Source organism: Pseudophryne corroboree, chromosome 11 (genome assembly GCF_028390025.1).
Source record: "Pseudophryne corroboree isolate aPseCor3 chromosome 11, aPseCor3.hap2, whole genome shotgun sequence".
Taxonomy (NCBI): Eukaryota; Metazoa; Chordata; class Amphibia; order Anura; family Myobatrachidae; genus Pseudophryne; species Pseudophryne corroboree.
Genome location: NC_086454.1, coordinates 262,890,910 through 262,911,373, shown reverse-complemented (window position 1 = coordinate 262,911,373; position 20,464 = coordinate 262,890,910). Strand labels below are relative to the sequence as shown.

Below are 20,464 nucleotides of genomic sequence, written 5' to 3'. Positions count from 1 at the left end.
TAACCTCCCTCATTAGTGCCTAACCCTAACCTCCCCGGTTAGTGTCTAAACCTAACCCCCACAGCCTAACTCTAACCCTCCTCCATGGTGCCTAAATCCTGCTCGATATTGCATAACCCTAAAACGCCCTTCCTGCAGCCTAACCTTAGCCTCCCTACCCAAGCAGCCTAACCCTAATCCCCCTGGTGGCGGCTAAAGCTACCCCCGCCCACAGTCTAACCCCCTGGTAGCCAACCCTGGACTACGAGAGCTACCAAACGTTCATGTTTTCCAGCTCACATAGCAGGTGCCCAGGTGTAGTCATTACTAACTGACACATTTTAAAAGATTCACAGTTGGAGTTAATTACTTCACTGTGATTCTGTGAGGAGACCTGGAAAACGTGAACTGTTGGTAGCTCTCGAGGACCAGGGTTGGCTACCCCTGGTCTAACCCAATCCTCCTGGCTATACTTGCCTTCGGGATCCTGGTTGTCAGGATTCCGGCACCGGGATCCTGATGTTTTCTGGATTTGGCGTCAGGATTCCGGCATTGGTATTTCGGCATCCGGGATATTAAACATAACCTGACCAGAGATGTAAGAGATGCAGATTGAGGGCCCAGTTCAGAGATGGACGGTTTGGTAACAGCCGCCGCATACAAAACCAAAGGGCGATAATATGGTAATAATAATAATATGGTAATATTGCAGGAGATGTCTTGTGTAAATAGACCCCTCTTGCCATCTACTGTGGTCTGCTGCTCAAGGACGCAGCATCGGATCATCTGTATGAATATCAGTCATCTGTGTAACCCTCAGGTTACTAAAGATGGTCGGGAAATTCAACGTTTCGGTCCTATAATGGACTTTCATAGGAACTGATGAATTCTATTAAAGGACTGAAACATTGAAGTAAGGATGCATTGTCTGTCTGACTCTTCTTGTGAATGCTACTGAGAGTACCACCTTACTGAAGATCCATATTGGATCTATCCACATCCAGGAGGACACCTGGGCAAGTACCAATTGGGTGGAGTGACTGTTTTTGTGTGTGTATGTATCTCTCTCTCTCTCTCTCTCTCTCTCTCTATATATATATATATAGATATATATATATATATTTATTTATTTATTTATTAGAGACCTGTGCATTGATGTTATGTTTGCCTCCTACACTCAGATTATGAAAGAGGTCCGGCGGGCTTTATGCAATGCTTCATCTGATGACAGTAAGCTCCTGCTGCTTAGTGCTGTCGGTAGTGTATTCTGCAGCGGCCTAGATTATTCATACCTTATCGGGAGATTATCTACAGATAGGAGGAAGGAAAGCTCAAGGATTGCAGAAGCTATAAGGTATTTGAACATCAGCTGTTTCTATATACCTTAGAGTATTGGGACACAATTAAAATACCTTTTAACAAACTGGATAAGCTATTTTATAATGAGTGGTAATTAACCTAAATATCTGGTTACAGTGGGTCTCAGCATGATGTTATGGTTTTAGTAGTATAAAATAAAATAAAAATGTGTTTTATTATTGCTATAGTTTGCTTTTGGCACCCCTTGCACCTTACCCTGCACACACCACGTGTAGCCCCAAAACTAGAAATGATACAAAACCATGCTAGTATAAACAATTACTATATGATGGATGGTACATACGATGAAAAATGCACATTTATTAAAACCACAATAAAAATAAAATCACAAGGTGTAAATAGCAACCACTAGTTGGGCCACAATTGTGTTGGTAAATTAAAGTTGTACAATAAGACTGACTCCTGTATTAATATTTAAATTTTCTCTTATGTCCTAGAGGATGCTTGGGTCAATATTAGTACCATGGGGTATAGACGGGTCCACCAGGAGCCATTGGTACTTTAAGAGTTTAACAGTGTGGGCTGGCTCCTCCCTCTATGCCCCTCCTACCAGACTCAGTTTAGAAAATGTGCCCAGAGGAGCCAGTCACAGCTAGGGGAGCTCTAAGGAGCGTCTTTAGTAAAAGTTTTTTTAGAGTTTGTTATTTTACAGGGAGGCTGCAGACAACAGCCTTCCTGCAGCGAGGGACTGAGGGGGGGGAGCAGTGTCCGCCCTGCGGGGTCTGAGCCACTGTCTCCGCTGACTGGACACTGAGCTCCAGAGGGGATAGATCGCTCCCCGCCGCAGGGGAACGCTCACCCCGGCAGCATGTTGCCACCCCCTTGCAGAGCTGAAGTGTGGCGAGTGAGTCATCGGCTCCCTGGCAAGCAGGGAGCCGATGTGAGGATGGCGGCTACAGGACAGGGAGCACAGTACTGACTGCGCTTCCGGGGCTCAGCGGTACATGGTGCGGCACTGTGAGGGGCGCCCTGAGCCGGTGCCTTAACCCTACACTGACCAGAAAGCCTGTCGGGGTCCTCGGATCTCAGCCAGCAGAAAATCCTCAGGCCAGTATAATCTTGGAAGAGCGGGAAGACAGCGCCATTAAGGGGCGGAGCTTCTCCTCAGAGCGGACCCAGCAGCGTTCAGAGCCATTTTCCTGCCTGCAGACACGCTGCCTGTGAAGAGCAGTCCCTCCAGAGCAACTCCAGCTATCTGTACGGTACCAGGGGGTTGTAGAGGGTAGGGGAGGCTGTGTATAGACTGTGTCACCTATTAAGGGGCACAGTCAGCGCTGCTTAAGGGTCTCCCTATACTTGTATAGCACTGTGTGTGGGTTGGCTCCAATCTCTGTGTGTCTCTGCCATTCTTTGGGGGGGAAACTCTGTCTGCCCTGTACCCTGTGTGTATGTGGGGTGTGCAAGCAACCATGTCTAGAGACTCTGTCTCATATGCTGCAGAGGATATATCTTCTCAGGAAGATTCCATTCCATGTAATCAGGATTGCACTGTTGTAGCGCAGATCCCGGCTAGGGAACCGGAGTGGTTAGCCTCTCTTAGGGGGGCTATTTCTCAGATTTCTGAAAGGGTTGCAAGGACTGAGCATGCAACTCAGGTATTGCAGTCCTCTATGGCAGGTGGGTCGATACTGCTCCCTCTGGGCCCCCTGTGGTACATTCTCACAAACGTGCTCTTGCCCAAATTACGCAGGATGACACGGATGCCGATTCTGTCACAGCAGACGGTGATGAGGAAGTGTCAAGGGGGACGGCATCACTTGCTAAGGGGGAGCAGTTGATGATTGAGGCCATTCGGGATGTGTTACATATTTCTGACACACCTGAGCAGGTTGAGGAGGCTTTTTTCACAGACTGTAAGAAAGCCCCTCTCACCTTCCCTGCTTCTAAGAAATTAAATGCCATTTTTGAAAAGGCCTGGGAAAACCCGGAGATAAAATTCCAGATCCCTAAAAGGGTTCTGGTTGCTTTTCCCTTCCCGGAGGACGATAGAAAAAAATGCGAGTACCCGCCTGTAGTTGACACCGCTGTTTCCAGGCTGTCAAAACAAGTGGTTTTGCCTGTCCCGGGATCTACCGCGTTGAAAGACCCGGCGGATCGCTAGGTGGATGCTATGCTCAAATCCATATACACTGCTTCAGGGGCGATACTGCGGCCTACTATTGCCTGTGCATGGATTTCAAAAGCAATAGCAAAATGGTCAATCACTCTGCAGGAGGACTTGACTGCGATGGATAAAGGTGACGTTAATTTGTTTTTACGTAACATACAGGATTCTGCAGGGTTTCTGGTGGAATCCATGAAGGATCTGGGTTCCATGGCTGCGGGGATCTCCTCCATGTCCGTCTCGGCTCGCATGGGTCTCTGGCTGCGCCAATGGTCTGCGGACGCGGAATCCAGGAAAAGTGTGGAGAGCCTACCCTATACAGGGCAGGCTCTGTTTGGGGAGGCGCTGGATGCGTGGATTGCCACAGCTACAGCGGGTAAGTCTCCTTTTCTCCCCTCGGCTGCACCGGCTACGAAGAAGCCTTTTTCTCCCAACACGTCACAGTCCTTTCAGCCCACTAGGACTAGAAAGAACAAGCCCTCTCACACCTTCTTTAGAGGTGGTCGTGCCAAATCCAGAAAGCCTACTCCCGCAGGTTCCCAGGACCAGAAGCCTGCTTCTGGTGCCTCAAAGTCCTCAGCATGACGGACCGCGCAGCCTGGAAGAAGGTCAGGTGGGAGCGAGACTCCGGCATTTCATCCACGTCTGGGTGTCGTCTGGCCTGGATCCCTGGATACAGGATATTGTGTCCCGGGGGTACAGGCTGGAGTTTCAAACTCTCCCACCTCACTGATTCTTCAAATCAGGCTTGCCGGCTTTGCCGGCAGACAGAGCTATTTTACTGGATGCTATCCGAAAATTGGTATTGTCGGAGGTCATTGTTCCAGTTCCACCTCATCAGTTGAACAAAGGTTACTATTCGAACCTTTTGTGGTACCGAAGCCGGGTGGTTCGGTCAGGCCAATTCTGAACTTGAAATCATTGAACCCTTATCTCAGGGACTACAAATTCAAAATGGTGTCTCTGCGAGCGGTTATCTCAGGACTGACAGAGGGGGAGTTCCTGGTGTCCCTGGACATCAAAGATGCGTACCTCCACATTCCCATTTGGTCGCCGCATCAGGCTTATCTCAGGTTTGCACAGTTAGATGATCACTATCAGTTTCAGGCACTGCCATTCGGTCTCTCCACAGCACCGAGGATCTTCACCAAGGTGATGGCAGAGATGATGGTTCTCCTCTGCAAGCAGTGGGTGAACATAATTCCGTATCTGGACGACCTGCTGATCAAGGTATCGTCCAGGGAGAAGTTGCTAAGATCCATTGCTCTCATGACGCATCTGCTCAAGGAGCACGGTTGGATCCTGAACCTTCCAAAGTCTCATCTGGAGCCGACAAGGAGGCTGTCTTCCCTGGGGATGATCCTCAACACAGAGGGTGTTTCTACCGGTGGAGAAAGCGTTGGTGATTCAAACAATGGTCCGGGATGTCTTGAAGCCGGCCCGGGTATCGGTTCATCAGTGCATCCGCCTTCTGGGGAAGATGGTTGCCTCCTAAGAGGCTCTGCAGTACAGAAGGTTTCATGCTTAGTCCTTTCAACTGGATCTCTTGGACCAGTGGTCGGGATCTCACCTACATATGCACCAGAAGATACATCTGTTGCCGAAAGCAAGGAATTCGCTCCTCTGGTGGCTGCAACTACCTCACCTTCTGGAGGGCCGAAGGTTCGGGGTTCAGGACTGGATCCTTCTAACCACGGATGCAAGTCTAAGAGGTTGGGGAGCAGTCGCTCAAGGGGAAACCTTCCAAGGAAGGTGGTCAAGTCAGAAATCCCTTCTTCCGATAAACATCCTGGAGCTAAGAGCCATATACAACGGCCTTCTTCAAGCGGCACCCCTTCTACATTAGGTGCAGTCAGACAACGTGACCACAGTGGCCTACATAAACCGACAGGGCAGAACGAAGAGCAGGGCTGCAATGTCAGAGGTGACAAGGATCCTCCTCTGGGCAGAAAGGCATGCTGTAGCGATGTCAGCAATCTTCATTCCGGGAGTAGACAACTGGGAAGCGGACTTCCTCAGCAGACACGACCTCCACCCAGAGGTGTTCGAGGAGGTAACCGGTTGGTGGGGGGTTCGTCACATAGACATGATGGCCTCCCGCCTCAACAAGAAGCTGAGGAGGTACTGTTGCAGGTCAAGAGACCCACAGGCAGTGGCGGCGGACGCACTAGTAATGCCGTGGGTGTTCACGTCAGTGTATGTGTTCCCTCCACTTCCTCTTATCCCAAGAGTTCTACAACTTGTAAAAAGAACAAGGGTTCTGGCAATCCTCATTGCTCCAGACTGACCAAGGAGGGCTTGGTACGCGGACCTGCTGGATCTACTGCTGGAAGATCCAAGGCCTCTTCGGGAGGATCTTTTACTACAGGGGCCGTTCGCTTATCAAGACTTACGGCTACGTTTGACGGCATAGCGGTTGAGCGCCAGATCTTAGCTCGGAAGGGTATTCTGATCGAGGTTATTCCTACCCTGATACAGGCCAGGAAGGGGGTAACGTCTAAACATTACCATCGAATTTGGAAAAAGTATGTGTCTTGGTGTGAATCCAAGAAGTTTCCTGCGGTGGAGTTTCAACTTGGACGGTTTCTCCTTTTCCTGCAAGCAGGTGTGGATTTAGGCCTGAGATGGGGCTCCATCAAGGTCCAGATTTCGGCCTTATCCATTTTCTTCCAGAAACAATTTGCTGTCCTCCCTGAGGTTCAGACCTTTTTGAAAGGGGTTCTGCACATCCAGCCCCCTTTTGTGGCGCCAACGGTACCATGAGATCTTGATCTGGTGTTGCAGTTCCTGCAATCGGATTGGTTTGAGCCTCTACAGGAGGCTGAAATCAAGTTTCTCACATGGAAGGCGGTAACTTTGTTGGCCTTGACTTCTGCTCGACGTGTGTCGGAATTGGGGGCTTTGTCCTGTAAAAGTCCCTATCTGGTCTTCCATGAAGATAGGGCGGGACTCAGGACTCGTCCACAGTTCCTTCCTAAGGTTGTGTCAGCTTTTCATATCAACCAACCTATTGTGGTGCCAGTGGCTACTGACTCCTCAATTGCTTCAAAGTCCTTGGATGTTGTGAGGACTTTGAAGATTTATGTGAAGAGGACGGCTCGTCTCAGGAAGTCTGACTCTGTTTGTCCTCTATGATCCCAAGAAAATTGGGTGTCCTGCTTCTAAGCAGTCGATTTCTCGCTGGATCAGGTTCACCATCCAGCATGCCTATTCTACGGCAGGATTGCCGTGTCCAAAATCGGTTAAGGCCCACTCTACTCGTAAAGTGGGTTCTTCCTGGGCGGCTGCCAGGGGTGTCTCGGCTTTACAGCTCTGCCGAGTAGCTACTTGGTCTGGTTCGAACACGTTTGCTAAGTTTTACAAGTTCGATACTTTGGCCTCTGATGACCTCAAGTTTGGTCAAGCAGTTGTGCAGGAACCTGCGCGGTCTCCCTCCCGTTCTGGGAGCTTTGGTACATCCCCATGGTACTAATATGGACCCCAACATCCTCTAGGACATAAGAGAAAATAGGATTTTAATTAACTACCGGTAAATCCTTTTCTCGTAGTCCGTAGAGGATGCTGGGCGCCTGCCCAGCGCTTCTTTATCCTGCAGTGGTTATTTGGTTCAGTACTACCTAGTTCCTAGGTAAGTTCTGTGTTTGTTCCTGTTTTAGTACTGTTTCAGCTGTTGCTGAGTTCTCCGGCCTGTTGGCCGGATTTGCCTTGTTGTGTGAGCTGGTATGAATCTTGCCACTATCTGTGTATTTCCTTCTCTCAAAGTTGCCCGTCTCCTCGGACACAGTTTCTAGACGGAGTCTGGTAGGAGGGGCATAGAGGGAGGAGCCAGCCCACACTGATAAACTCTTAAAGTGCCAATGGCTCCTGGTGGACCCGTCTACACCCCATGGTACTAATATGGACCCCAGCATCCTCTACGGACTACGAGAAAAGCATTTACCGGTAGGTAATTAAAATCCTATTATAACTTTTTCCTGTGTCCATAAAAGATCCAATTTTAGTAGCAAGGTATTACCAGTACATGAATCTGTATGTCCAAACAGTCCCTTTAGCAACCGAATTTGCAGATGAACGGGCTGAAAGAATATCCTCCATATTCCTCAGGAAGCTGGATGACTGTAGGCCAGTGAAACACATTGAGCCTGTGTATCTGTAATCCTGTTGCATAATTGGACTTTTGTTTGGACTTTGACATTCTCCTTGGAACAACCTGCAGAGTTCTGGATACCTGGTGAATACTCCTTCTGCCTGTTCATTTGCAAATTTGGTTGCTAAAGGGACAGTTTGGACATACAGATTCATGTACTAAAATTGGATCCTTTATGGACACAAAGGAGAGAGTCCTAATTTAAATATTGATTAATACAGGAGCCAGTCTGATCATACAACTTTAACTTACCAACATGCTTTTGGCCCAAGTAGTAGTTATTTACACCTTGTAATTTTATTTCTTTATTTTTATTGTGATTTTAATAAATGTGCATTTTTATACCATATACCGTCCATCATATAGTAATTGTTTATACTAGCTAGCATGGTTTTTTTTTTTTTGTTCCTTGATATTTAAGGGGGCTGACAACCCTTTTACCAACTGCTTTGTGACAGCATGATGGGCCTTGATTTTTTTTCGTTACTGGTGGTTGTCTCAAATACTGGCACAATTCCCAATAATGATCTGATTATAACCGTATAGATCGTTATACACAGTTAGCCAGCTTAAACCGTGATGCTGTCATCAGCGCTGGTGACAAATGAACGAACAGGCCCATGTTTGACCAGGATTTTTTTTTTCCTTCGTTTTAAAAGCCAATAATAATGTTTCTTTTTAAGGGATTTTGTAAAGGCATTCATCCAGTTTAAGAAACCAATTGTGGTCGCCATCAATGGCCCAGCTCTTGGCTTGGGGGCATCCATCTTACCTCTGTGTGATATAGTCTGGGCAAGTGAAAAGGCTTGGTTTCAGACTCCGTATGCCACTATCCGCTTGACTCCTGCTGGCTGCTCTTCATACACGTTCCCTCAGATACTCGGTGTTGCTCTGGTGAGTTGTTTGTTTAAAAATGTATTTCTGTTTCTCACCATGATCCACCTAGAGCAGGCTTTGTTTGCTTTAGAGCTTGACTATGATCTATGTTTACTCTTTGGCAATAACCATCAAAGCTCTTCCCCTCTAGGCCAATGAGATGCTGTTTTGTGGGAGGAAGCTTACCGCACAAGAGGCATGCAGCAGAGGGCTTGTCTCACAAGTTTTTTGGCCAACAACATTCAGTCAAGAAGTAATGCTCCGAGTAAAAGAGATGGCTGCTTGTAGTGCTATGGTAAGATGCTTCTGTCTTTGTGGTAACGTTTGTTGACATGCCCCACAATGTACCTTCAGTTATGCTGCCGTTTGTGATGAGATGAAACATGATGCCAATGTACCCAGGAGAATGTGATCTATCCTGGCTTGACTTTGGGGAGCTGTTCCCTCATTGACTATCTGAGGTCTTGGTCTGCAGCCAGAGCCTATAAAGGAAGTGAGCTGTGGGTAGTGTAGTTTTGGTATGGGGCAAGTAGTCAATGTAAAATAGAAATATGGTATTTAATAATAAACAGATTTTAAATACTACAATTGTGATACCCCACTAACTAACTACCGGAAGTAGAAACTATGGAAATGTATGTGGGACTTTATTGGTTAATATGTATGCAAGTTTGGACTCAGAAAATGCACAGTAGCTACAGTAGGATTGTGCTGGAATCCAGGACTTGCACTTGAGGCTATGGACTAGAGCTGGCATGCACTGAAAGAGTTAACTGCTGGGCCAAGGAAGGACCGTGGGTGGCTGTTGCAGGGGGCCATTTTGAGAGGTAGAGACACAAATTGACCGCAGAGAGAGTGTGCTGAGCAGCTAGAGATAGGAAGCCCTGGTTCCCGGTGACTGGGATCAGTGAAAAGGCAGCCAAGTCACCACATCACCTCCCGAGGGACACCCCAGCTCCCAGCGTCTCTGGTAGAGAAGTTTTTGATGGAGGCGGAGTAGAGGTTGTGAATCAGCTGTGAGAGTCTGGCCAGGAGAGTGGTCTCGCAGACTCCATTCCCATTCAGGACAGCTCCAGAGAAGGCCTCCACTACACACTGACAGCCGGTGGGTCGGCTTTAACAGTGCCTAGCATTACAGAGGAGGAACGTCGGGCGGACTTACCCAGTGACTGACAGCAGGTGTGCGGGCACGAATACTGTATATTCACAGTCAGTAAAGCCCTCACATAACCCAGTAACTAGCGCTAAAGCCTATAACAGACTGATAACTCTGCATTTCTGCACAAAAGGCACTCCCTCTGTACATACATAAGAGTGACAATTGCACTTATTTAGCAGCTGCATCTATTCGGGACAGCTAGGACCAAATGATGTGAGAGATAACTACCCAGATTTCGGTATTTGGAAACTTGTTATTGCTTAGACTCAATCCAGGATTTGACTTCATAACCAACTGAGCTTCTGACTCGAGCCCATCATAAATGCACTGCAGGGTATATCCATTGTGCACAGCTAATTGGCTGCAGCTACAGTCCTGTAACACTGCCACCGTATCACAGTACAGAATGAGTTAATAAGTACTCAGCACAAGGAATAGTAAGAAACCGTATTCATTTCTGCAAATATATATTACAGTGCAAAAAAAGGAATACTTTACACTTTGGATGAAAACCAGATAATCACTGCAAGGCTTACACGTGTAACGTAAGGCTCTGATTTTACAAAAATTGAGTACTCCAATGTGAACTGCTTATAGAGCAGCATATCGAGCCCCATTAGTAATCATTTATAAGAGACTATTATTAGCAGTGTATAGTACATTGTTAAGATTGTTATTCTTGTTATATATTAAAATTTGTTTTCTATTTATTGCACAAGGTGTGCACATATAGTCTACTGTGAGTGCATTATAAATAATATTGCTTATGTTAACTACTTTTACGCTCTTAGGGTGTGTACACACGGTGAGATATTTTCTTTCAATTTTGACTGTATAGTCAAAATCGCAAGAAAAGTTAGTGCAGATCGCAAGGTGAAAGTCACCTTGCGATCCCGATGCGCAGTCCCGCCAGGTCGGCATCGCAAGAAAAGATAGACTGTGCAGGCAAGTCAATCCTTGCTAGATCAGTGTACTATCTAGTTCATCTCACATGTCAGTGACATCTCACATAAGCCAAAATCGTAAGCACACATAGGGGGTCATTCCGAGTTGTTCGCTCGTTATTTTTTTGTCGCAACGGAGCGAATAGTCGCTACTGCGCATGCGCAATGTCCGCAGCGCGAATGCGCCAAGTAAATTTGCTATGCAATTAGGAATTTTACTCACGGCATTACGATGTTTTTTCTTCGTTCTGGTGATTGTAATGTGAGTGACAGGAAGTGGGTGTTTCTGGGTGGAAACTAGCCGTTTTATGGGTGTGTGTGAAAAAACGCTACCGTTTCTGGGAAAAAAACGCGGGAGTGGCTGGAGAAACGGAGGAGTGTCTGGGCGAACGCTGGGTGTGTTTGTGACGTCAAACCAGGAACGACAAGCACTGAACTGATCGCAGATGCCGAGTAAGTTTGGAGCTACTCAGAAACTGCTAAGAAGTGTCTATTCGCAATTCTGCTAATCTTTCGTTCGCAATTTTACTATGCTAAGATTCACTCCCAGTAGGCGGCGGCTTAGCGTGTGCAAAGCTGCTAAAAGCAGCTTGCGAGCGAACAACTCGGAATGACCCCCATAGTCCATATCTCAAGAAAAGTTAGTCAAAATCTGTGCTATCTGGGCTCCAGGGAGTTCAAGGGAAATCGCAAGTGAAAATCGGGCATAGCAAGGATCTCACCGTGTGTACACACCCTTACAGTGGTAAAAACACTTCCAGACGTGTTCCAGCTTAATAAAATGACTGTAGAGCAATCGTGTAATTTTTGACTGTGCGTAACATAAATTGACAGAGAAAACCTGCCTCCACTCGATACTAGTCACCAGGATCTGGTAAGGAAAGTGAGAAGAAATTAGGCCCCGCGCACACCACACAAACTAGAGCCTGTCATATTTGCCCAAAATCCAGAGGCCTACTTTAAGCTCACCTGGAAGCTGGTAAATTCAGTGATACTTACCTGAGTATTACACAGTCATTGCAAGTAAAAACAGTATAACTATACTGGTACATATGATTACTGCTCCCACAGACCGTTGTCCCTCTGTCTATTGCAGGGTAAATCTAGCCACTCAGCTATATTGATGGGCTCAAACTGGTGCAGTCTCCATCCCCCGTCACAATATATAGGGTAGTATTCTCTCACATTATAGTGGCATGTGGTCCTCTTCATTAAAAACATAGCAGCCAGTACCCCTCCACCACCACCCTTAACAGTATGGCGTCCAGTGCCATCCCTTCCTTTATAGTATAGCACCAGTGTGTGTCCCCCCCCCTTCCCCTTTACAGTGTATGAAGCAGTGATAAGAGTGGAGAAGTGTGCCATGGCAATCAACATTTATCAAGTGCATTCTATAAAATTATACGTAGCAGCTGATTGGCTGCCATGGCACAGTTCTCCAATCTTATCACTGCTTCATCTACCCCAGTGTCCCTTGTATAGTATAGCTGTCTATATCATGCAGTGCTATATTCCTTTGTTAGTCACAGTAAACTCTGGCGCAACGAATCAGCATTCTGATTGGCTTCTCTGATATACATTATAAATAACAAATCTCTTGCAACATTTCAATAAAGAGTCCATGTCCCAGGTGTTCCACTGGCCTTTTCAGTTACTTCTAATGTCCTTATTTTATATTGTCCTTATATACAAAATATTTCTGTACCCTTTTAAGTGACAGTGTTATCTCCCCACAGGTATTAGAGGAATCCAAATGTCTAGTCAGAAGCTTCCTGAAATCAGTCCTGGTGGATGTAAACGAGCGGGAGTGCCAGATGTTGAAACAACTCTGGAGCTCACCCAAGGGTCTGGACTCGTTATTCAGCTACTTACAGGACAAAATCTATGAAGTCTGATACCTTTAAATCAGGCTAAAGAAAGAGTTTTCTTTCCACTTCCGTCTTTACGTCTGCGATAACCTTGAAAGATGCTTGAAAGACATTGTTTTGCCAGAGCCCAAAATTATGCAATGAGGTTTTCCACAGAGTTGGTCATACTGCTTCCAGATTTTTTTGTTTTTTTGTATGTAACAAAAGTGGTACAGGCTTCCAGAAGCAAATACAATTAACAAAGTACTTATACTTCCATCTACATCAAAAATGGATAACATTCCGTCAGCCAGACAGTAATACTGTGTGAGCTGTACTTAGTTGTTTCACTTGCTACATGAACCTTAACGATGACGCTCGTCGAAAAACCTAGTTGAAGTAATAATGTGAGAATTGCACTTTGTACCTTTTTTTTATTATTGTTTGTTTCTTGTACTTAAGTATTGGATGATTTGTATATATCGTTTGTTAATCTGTTTGGGTTTATTCTTGTTTTTCTTTTTATTTGTTGTTTTGAAGAAAAGCTTGTCGTTCTTTTCTGTACTGTAAATTAGCCAACTGAACTAATTTATTGTTTCTAAGTTTCTTTTAGAGGGTAAAAGGTTAAATGTTTGTTCCTTGGGCATTTTGCTACTTTTACTCATGTCATGCAAAATATTATTAACAATGCAGTTATATATTATATCACCAAAAAGATAACCGAAAGGAAGTCATGTTGCATTAAATGTCAGTGACCCTTTTCCTTTACTAGTAGTGTGACTATAGCTTATTTTAGTAATGGTGAACTCTACCTGATACTTAACATGGACTGGAGTTTAGTACATTGAAAGCGTTCTTCCGATCCCATTCATGCCTCTAAGGTGCAGTGCCGCTTTCACATTTCCTAACCAGTTAGTAGTGTTGTCCACGCTACTGCTCCGTGGACTTCCTTGGATTGTCACATAAAACTATTGTTGAAATCTCAGCTGTCTTTTTGAAACTGGTGGTAGTGATCCGTTGTAGGCATTGGGGTACTATTAGTGGTACATAGGCACATTGTGGCTATCACCATTATCAATGTTCCCTCCCTCCTAGTTATGGTAGTTCAACATTGCTAGTTTTCCTGTTAGTGATGTGCACATCTGAACATTGAGGCGGCGCATTACCAAGCATTGAGTTCTTCCTTTAGCATGCTACACCGCCTGTACTGAATGTAATACTTTATTTAGAGATTGACATACTTTACTCCATCCAAAACAACATTTTAGGTTAGAGTGTGAAATATGGAATATAATGGCCCTCCTATTGTTTGTTTAGCGGAAAAAAACATGGTGTATTATATTTTTTGCTTCAAAGAAACACATTTTTGTTTGATATTTATTTAATATTGGTATTGTTACAAAGTAGATCAATGTAAGTTGAGAAAGGTTGGAAATCTTGCTGAAGTTATTATTATGGTTTTCGTTTTGAGCTAGTCTCTTGTTCCCGAGTCACCTTTTTGGATTAGCACTTTCACTTGTCTTTGGCTTCCTTAAACTATAGAATCGGGGTTCCCTATCTATAAAAGGTCTGCAATATATGTATTAATGTTTTATCTGAGCCCATGGCAGATTTCTATGAGACTCCAAAAAGTCTCTGACACAAACAATAGCTGAGCTACAAACTTATAAACATATAACCACATTTTTCCTTTTTATTTAGATTCCTTAATGGCTTAGTTCTGATTTATTGATTGATTTATTTATTGATTATTTTGTTTGCACTTAAACCTATTAAAGGGGATACAATTTATTTTCTTGTTTAGAAATTATATTTGCGTCTAGTATTTTTGAATAACAGTGTGGCGATCACCTAACCTGTAATGTATTCCCACCATTCTTAAAAGCAGAGATTCAACTTTCTGCATATACTGCAGCAGTACAACTGTCTACATGCATTATAAATTATACAGACAATTAAGAAATACACTTTTAAAGCAATATACATATTGCAAAATCTCTCACAAAGCAAAAAACTGCAACGCCATTGTCTAAGAAAAGGCTTATGTAAAAAAAAAAAAAATTGGCATTGCCAAGCAAGATCTCTTATTAGTTTTGATTTGGCCACTTGGGGTAATAGTTTCACTGGAATCGGTGGATATAATTTTAAGTGTTCCTGTCACTCATACTGAGTGGAGGAGATTTTGTGAGTACTACTATGCATGAGATACCAATGTATCTATTTACCCAAAACCACTTACTTATCAGTTATTGCATGATGCCTCACTGATGTCACTAGTTTCCAATGAAATTCTAGTCAACCTTGTCATGTATAATTGAGCCACCACAAAATGGCTGGCGCCACTCTTTATGAAATCGGGGTACGCTAGTTTGCTATAAAATTATAGGTGGCATTATCATGAATAATTGTTCTGTTCATAAAATAGCTGTATCCGCTGTTAAGCTGGTATACTTTCATTTTACATGGTACCATGACCTCAAGGTAATTATCTCTGTACAAAGGTATCTACCAGTGTGCTATATATTTTCTTAGTATTGACAGAAAAGTAAGCTCTTTATCATTTCAAAATTGCGAGTTAAAGAATTTCATATGCAACCAATTTTGGAACATAGTACACAGTGAGAGGCTTCATGGTACTAAGTAGTGTCTTGTCTACTAAATATGGACCATTGTGATAAATTAAAGAAATAAGGTTTTCTAGATAAAGCAGTCGAGCTAGAAATTTACTTAGAAATAGTCCTCACAATATAATTTTCTAGTACTGTATTTTTATATTGTCTTGCTTAAGAAATTATACAATTTCCTAAGATTTATTCTGATATTATATGCGACGATGTGCTAGTCGTGTCAGGAATATAGTTAGCTACCTTTAAAATAGATATTACTATGTGCTTTCCACCTCAACTGTATATTTGTCTGCCTACTCTGACAGCAGATTCAATGCAAAGTTCAGGAATTTAATCTTTGGACGTAATTATATGTTGTGTTGACCTTTTACCTCCAGCCTGGTCTCATCCCATGATTCACCTTCTCTCATGCCAGTGGAAATTACATGGATGACTTGTAAGAAATGTAATAATTATACTGTGTAAAATAAACTTTGTCCAAAGTATGTATGTGTATATACGTATATATATATATATATATATATATATGTATATATATACACACACACACACTCTCACACACACACACACACACTATGGGGCGGGATGTAAGGAAGTCTGGGCTCAGCGGCCGTGTGGAATGTTTTTCTTAAAGGGGCGTTTTTTTAAAGGGTCAATCATGTACAAGGCTAAACCATGCCTTATATATGATTGTCCCTTTAAAAAAAAAGTCTGATTTTGGCTGGCATCCCTCACGGCCGCCAAAATTGACCTTCATTACATCATGACCCTTTTTTTTTTTTTGTGTATTACAAAAAGGATTAATCTTTTACAAGATGTAACAGTGATTCACTACTGGGGGCATGTGTATTTAGGTCACATGGTTGGGATTTAAGAAGAAATTGGCCAGATGACACCTCCAAGGCATCTCTACACTGTTATCTCAGTTATTCCTATAGTAGTTCTATAGTAAAAAAAAACAAAAAAAAAAACCTTTAGACTGCAGTATATTCCTGACTGAGCATTTAAAACTGATAATGAGGTACATTTGTTACTGGCAAGGCAGCATTGGTAGGTAAATGTAGTGCCTCCTACCAGTGGTTTTTGCAAAGTGCGTTGGTAGTAGTTGCTATGCAGGAGACAGGGTTGCATTCTGCTTAATTCGAGCCTTCAAATAACGTCCTTTGATCGTGGCTTGGCTAACACAGATTGATTTTGCATTTAAGCATCACTATCATAAGTGTCTTTGCAAACATTTCTGAACACTGAATTTCAGCGATTTCTCATAACAGTGGTTGATTGCATGATTGGATGACATCAGCCTAAGATTCCCCATCCCCAGTTGAATATTAATCTTTGATTAAGTGTTACTACAGGTGTCTATGTATGAGGCAGTCTGGCTGATTTGTCCATGCTTAACCATATCTCTGTAGGTCCAGTTGACCAGCTCGATCCAATGTGGGGCTGTTCATGCATTCAGACAATGACCTCTTACACAGATGCTGTCTCCAACCAATCGGATTAACCATCTGCCTCAATCAGATGTTGATTGGGATCTGTATTTTGCTTGAAGGGCCCTGAAAGTTCCAGTTTGTGGACCTAATTAAATACAATTTGCAGCAACACTTTTGGTTCTTTAATTTTACTTGTTATGACCTAAATTTAAAGTAAGGACATTGTTACTTCTTAATATAATTTTACTTTGCATGACAATCATTTAGCAAAGGATAGCCTAAGAGGAAAATAATTGCTAAGTTAGTTTTATGCTTGTATAATACTGTATACAATATCGCATTTATTTTTAAGATACAGTCCAAGTTATTACATATTATAACTAATGACTATACTAGATTAGGGATGGTCAGAAGTTTGAGAAATGTGCAAGACAGGACAGGTCAAGGAGCCTCCTCTTCTGACAATAAATTGATTCCTTGAGATATAATCAGGGCCGGCAAGATATGTTTTGGGACCCAGTATTAGAAGGCGTGGCAATACCTACTGATAATAACTGGCATGGCCGCACCTTCTGTGGTACTTGGCTGTGCCTCACTGGTACGCCCAAGACTAGGTGCTCAGCACCCATCCCCACCCTACACCTTGTTTCAGTTACCCTGGATCTGCATAAGTTTTATGTTTTGTGCCATATAAATAGTATGTTTTGTTTATATACAATAAGGGTCTGGATGACAATAATGCTGTAGCAACACAGAACTTGTTATTAAAGGTGGTGTTTAAAGAAAAGATTTGCCCTTGATAAAACAAAGTTGGTGGCGGAATGTTTTTTTCCTTGATTAAATTATTTGACACATTGTAAAAAAAAAACACAAAACAATTTACCTCAGAAACATTGTCTTTATTAATCAAATGTGCAAATTGATTTAACAAAAAATCTGTATAACTCATTTGTTTGTATGCTCCATACGTATGTCTAGATGAGTTCTAGAGCATTTGACACCTTTAGTCATGTCAGTTGTATTTGAAAAAAAAAAAGTTTATTTTTCAAAGCAATGGTGTTGATGTCACTAGTTAGCTGTGTTTTGAGCACCTGTCATTGTTTCTTTGTTAAATATATATTTATTTGAAGTACAGGTTTAAAAGAAGAATGTTTAATGTTTTGCAATCAATGTTACAGGACTTCTTGTGTTTTATTTGGTCTGTATGCTTTTATTTATACACTATGCCACTTGCACTTCAGTCCTTGGTTAACTGCTACAAGAGGAAGACGTCCTTTAAGAATTCCTGGGACAGTGAGTCCCTGCAAAGTGCTTTATCATTCTGTAGCTATGACTGCTTCATGACCACTGACCCACACTATTCCGATTTTCCGTTAATCTGATATTCCACTGTATCTATATTAAAATTTATCACCGCCCCTTAACAAAGCACCCTCCCACATAAATAAAACGGTGGGGGTGGTATCAGGAAGCAAGAGATTTTGTGAGAGTTCTTCTGATTTTATTTAAAGCGCCAATCATTTACATGGCAAAACCAGGTTGAGTTTGCCATGTAAATGCTTGCCACTTTAAAAAAAAAAAAAAAAAAACAGGAGAACCCTCACAAAATCTCTCACTTCTTGATTCTCACACCTTATTACACTCCCCCCTGGGACTTTTGTGCAGGTCAAAAAGTTAAAATTGCAGGGATTTCAGTTCACGTGATAGCCTCAGTCACATATTGTATTAGCTGTCAGTTTTTTGTCTAATTTTAGACTGAAATACCTCTTTCCCAACATGGCAGCCAACTGCAGGGTAGTGAAAGCTTGATGAATAGATTTTTCTTCATTTCCGCAATTTCATGTATATTTTTTGGCCCCATAATACACCGCCTATAATATACAAAAGCTACCTTCTCAAGTAAGGTTAGAAAAGCAAAAAGCATTCACCCTACCCACTTTTCCCGCACTGGAACATCAGTCCTGGTCAGGATGAAACCATAAGCGCAGACCTTCCAGCTTATTCTAGGTACACCTGCTCACACCCATGTCAGTGGCCATTTAAGAATTGTGGGTGATTACTCCTACAGCTTGATAGGAACACAGCTTTATGTCAAATACTGGTTTTTACTTGCTCCTAAAGCATTTAGGCTGTTAGGGTATTGCTGTTTTCCCCCTAATATGTGATTGTAATCCATGTGAATGTGTTTGAAAAATATATTCTGTAGATCAGTCCAAGAAACCTATTGGCTATGTTAATGTCACAAAGAAATCTATTGACAAAGAATTTGTCTTCACAGCAGAGTTACCTCATAGGAAACTGTAACACACCCATAACCGATCAAGGGTGTACATCGCCCCTAACATCTATATACACCACAAAGAGCAATGACCTTCAGATCTGCCCACATGTCCATCACACATCTTCACAAGCTCCTGAAGTGCCTGTCAGACCCCTTTATGCACACAAACACACCACCAGAGTTCCCCTCATATCCCTTACACCAGGGCTTGACACATTTCTATCAAATCTAGTCCTCTTAAAATTTTAGGAGTCAGACCATTGTCTCTGACCAAAGTATAAGAAAACTTGTATATGGTAGATCACCACTCATGCCTCTCAGACCTCCCCACATGCCCATTCAATGGTCAGCAAATTCTGCAACAGGCCTGTTGTATCACTTGCTGACACTGAAGTGAATGTGCAGTGTGGAGAAAGAAATTAAGGTGGGTACACACAAGATGATATTTTGAACAAATTGGCTGATTCCGAAGATTCAGAATGATAAATTGTTCAAATTGTCTCGTGTGTATGCGCTCCTGCAGTGACGTCTGTCGTATCTTCAAGTCGCCTCTACGTGCTGCTCAATCTGTAGATGCGACTGACCATCCTATATAGCGAGATGCGGTGGGGGAGGTGGTGTGCAGTCGTTTTCCACATTGTGCAGTGTGTCTGTCCTTCACATCTGCCATCGGCTGGGTACACACATCTTCTAGTGTGTACCCAGCTTTAGTCTCCATCTCCTTTACTGCTAGGAGGTGTGGATAAATTGAAGTCCACCATCTGAAAGTATTGCAGGTGGTGTAGGGATCCCGATACCTTCCTGATGTAATGGCTGATTTGTGTGAGACATATTTTTGTTTTTTGCCAGAAGAGTGAGTATTTCAGAGAAAGAGGACATGGCTGGATGTTACTTTATGGCAAACAGTGTGAATTCCATAGGGCATATTTAATTAATTTAGAGGGGTACAGGTGACATGTTTGAAAGTTTATTGGAATTCTATACCGATGCAAGTCAGATTTATGTAGCTGAGTAATGTAGGGGAGTACAGGATTTGGTGATATACCACTAGTTAATAGAAGCAGGAGAAAGCAATGAAAAGGTAACAGTAGTATGTGTGAGCTTTTATTTTCTGGTGAGAATTTTACAGTTAATAAATACAGATAGGATGAAAGTTCATGAGTGTTAATAAGAGATGAGGGGAAGATGCAATATACACAGAGTGATGCAGGTAGGGTGAAGTATGATGTAGCTCTACAGATAATCCCATGTATTTAAACATTGTGGGATTAAAAATAAGACCAGATTCTAAAACAGAAAAACTAAGGAAATTCAGTAAGAAATATATAAGATCACTTATATATAGACTTTCCATAATATCCCTTTAATCTGGGGCCCCTATGCTTTACACAGGCTCTGGCTGATTAAACCAGATGAACTGCCCGCTTGAATTTAGCCAGCCAAAGAACCTGTATAAACCGTAGGTGTCAGTCATAAAAGGAATATTGTGGCAAGCCTACTTATTGTATATACATCGTCCAAGATAGTGAGATAAGAAGTGTAGTGTCTGGCTGTAACAGGTGAATGTTTCAGTCACTAATACTTTCACTGTTTATTCAGCTGTGTTTTCTGGCTATGATTTCCCAACAATAAATAAAAAACGGTTAGCTGAGATGTAAAAAAAAGCTTTGGAGAGTGATAAATTGGA

General features: G+C 42.9%; 1 protein-coding gene across 1 annotated transcript in view; it reads left to right on the top strand.

Moving 5' to 3' along the window:
* CDYL2 (chromodomain Y like 2) overlaps positions 1-17,666 on the top strand; it is a 244,481-nt gene extending 226,815 nt beyond the window's left edge. The window contains exons 4-7 of the mRNA XM_063945371.1: positions 1,161-1,333; positions 8,294-8,504; positions 8,638-8,781; positions 12,326-17,666. Coding sequence (XP_063801441.1) covers positions 1,161-1,333; positions 8,294-8,504; positions 8,638-8,781; positions 12,326-12,484 — 687 coding nt within the window. The 3' untranslated portion in view covers positions 12,485-17,666. The remainder of the gene's footprint in view (positions 1-1,160; positions 1,334-8,293; positions 8,505-8,637; positions 8,782-12,325) is intronic.
* The last annotated feature ends 2,798 nt before the right edge of the window (positions 17,667-20,464 follow it).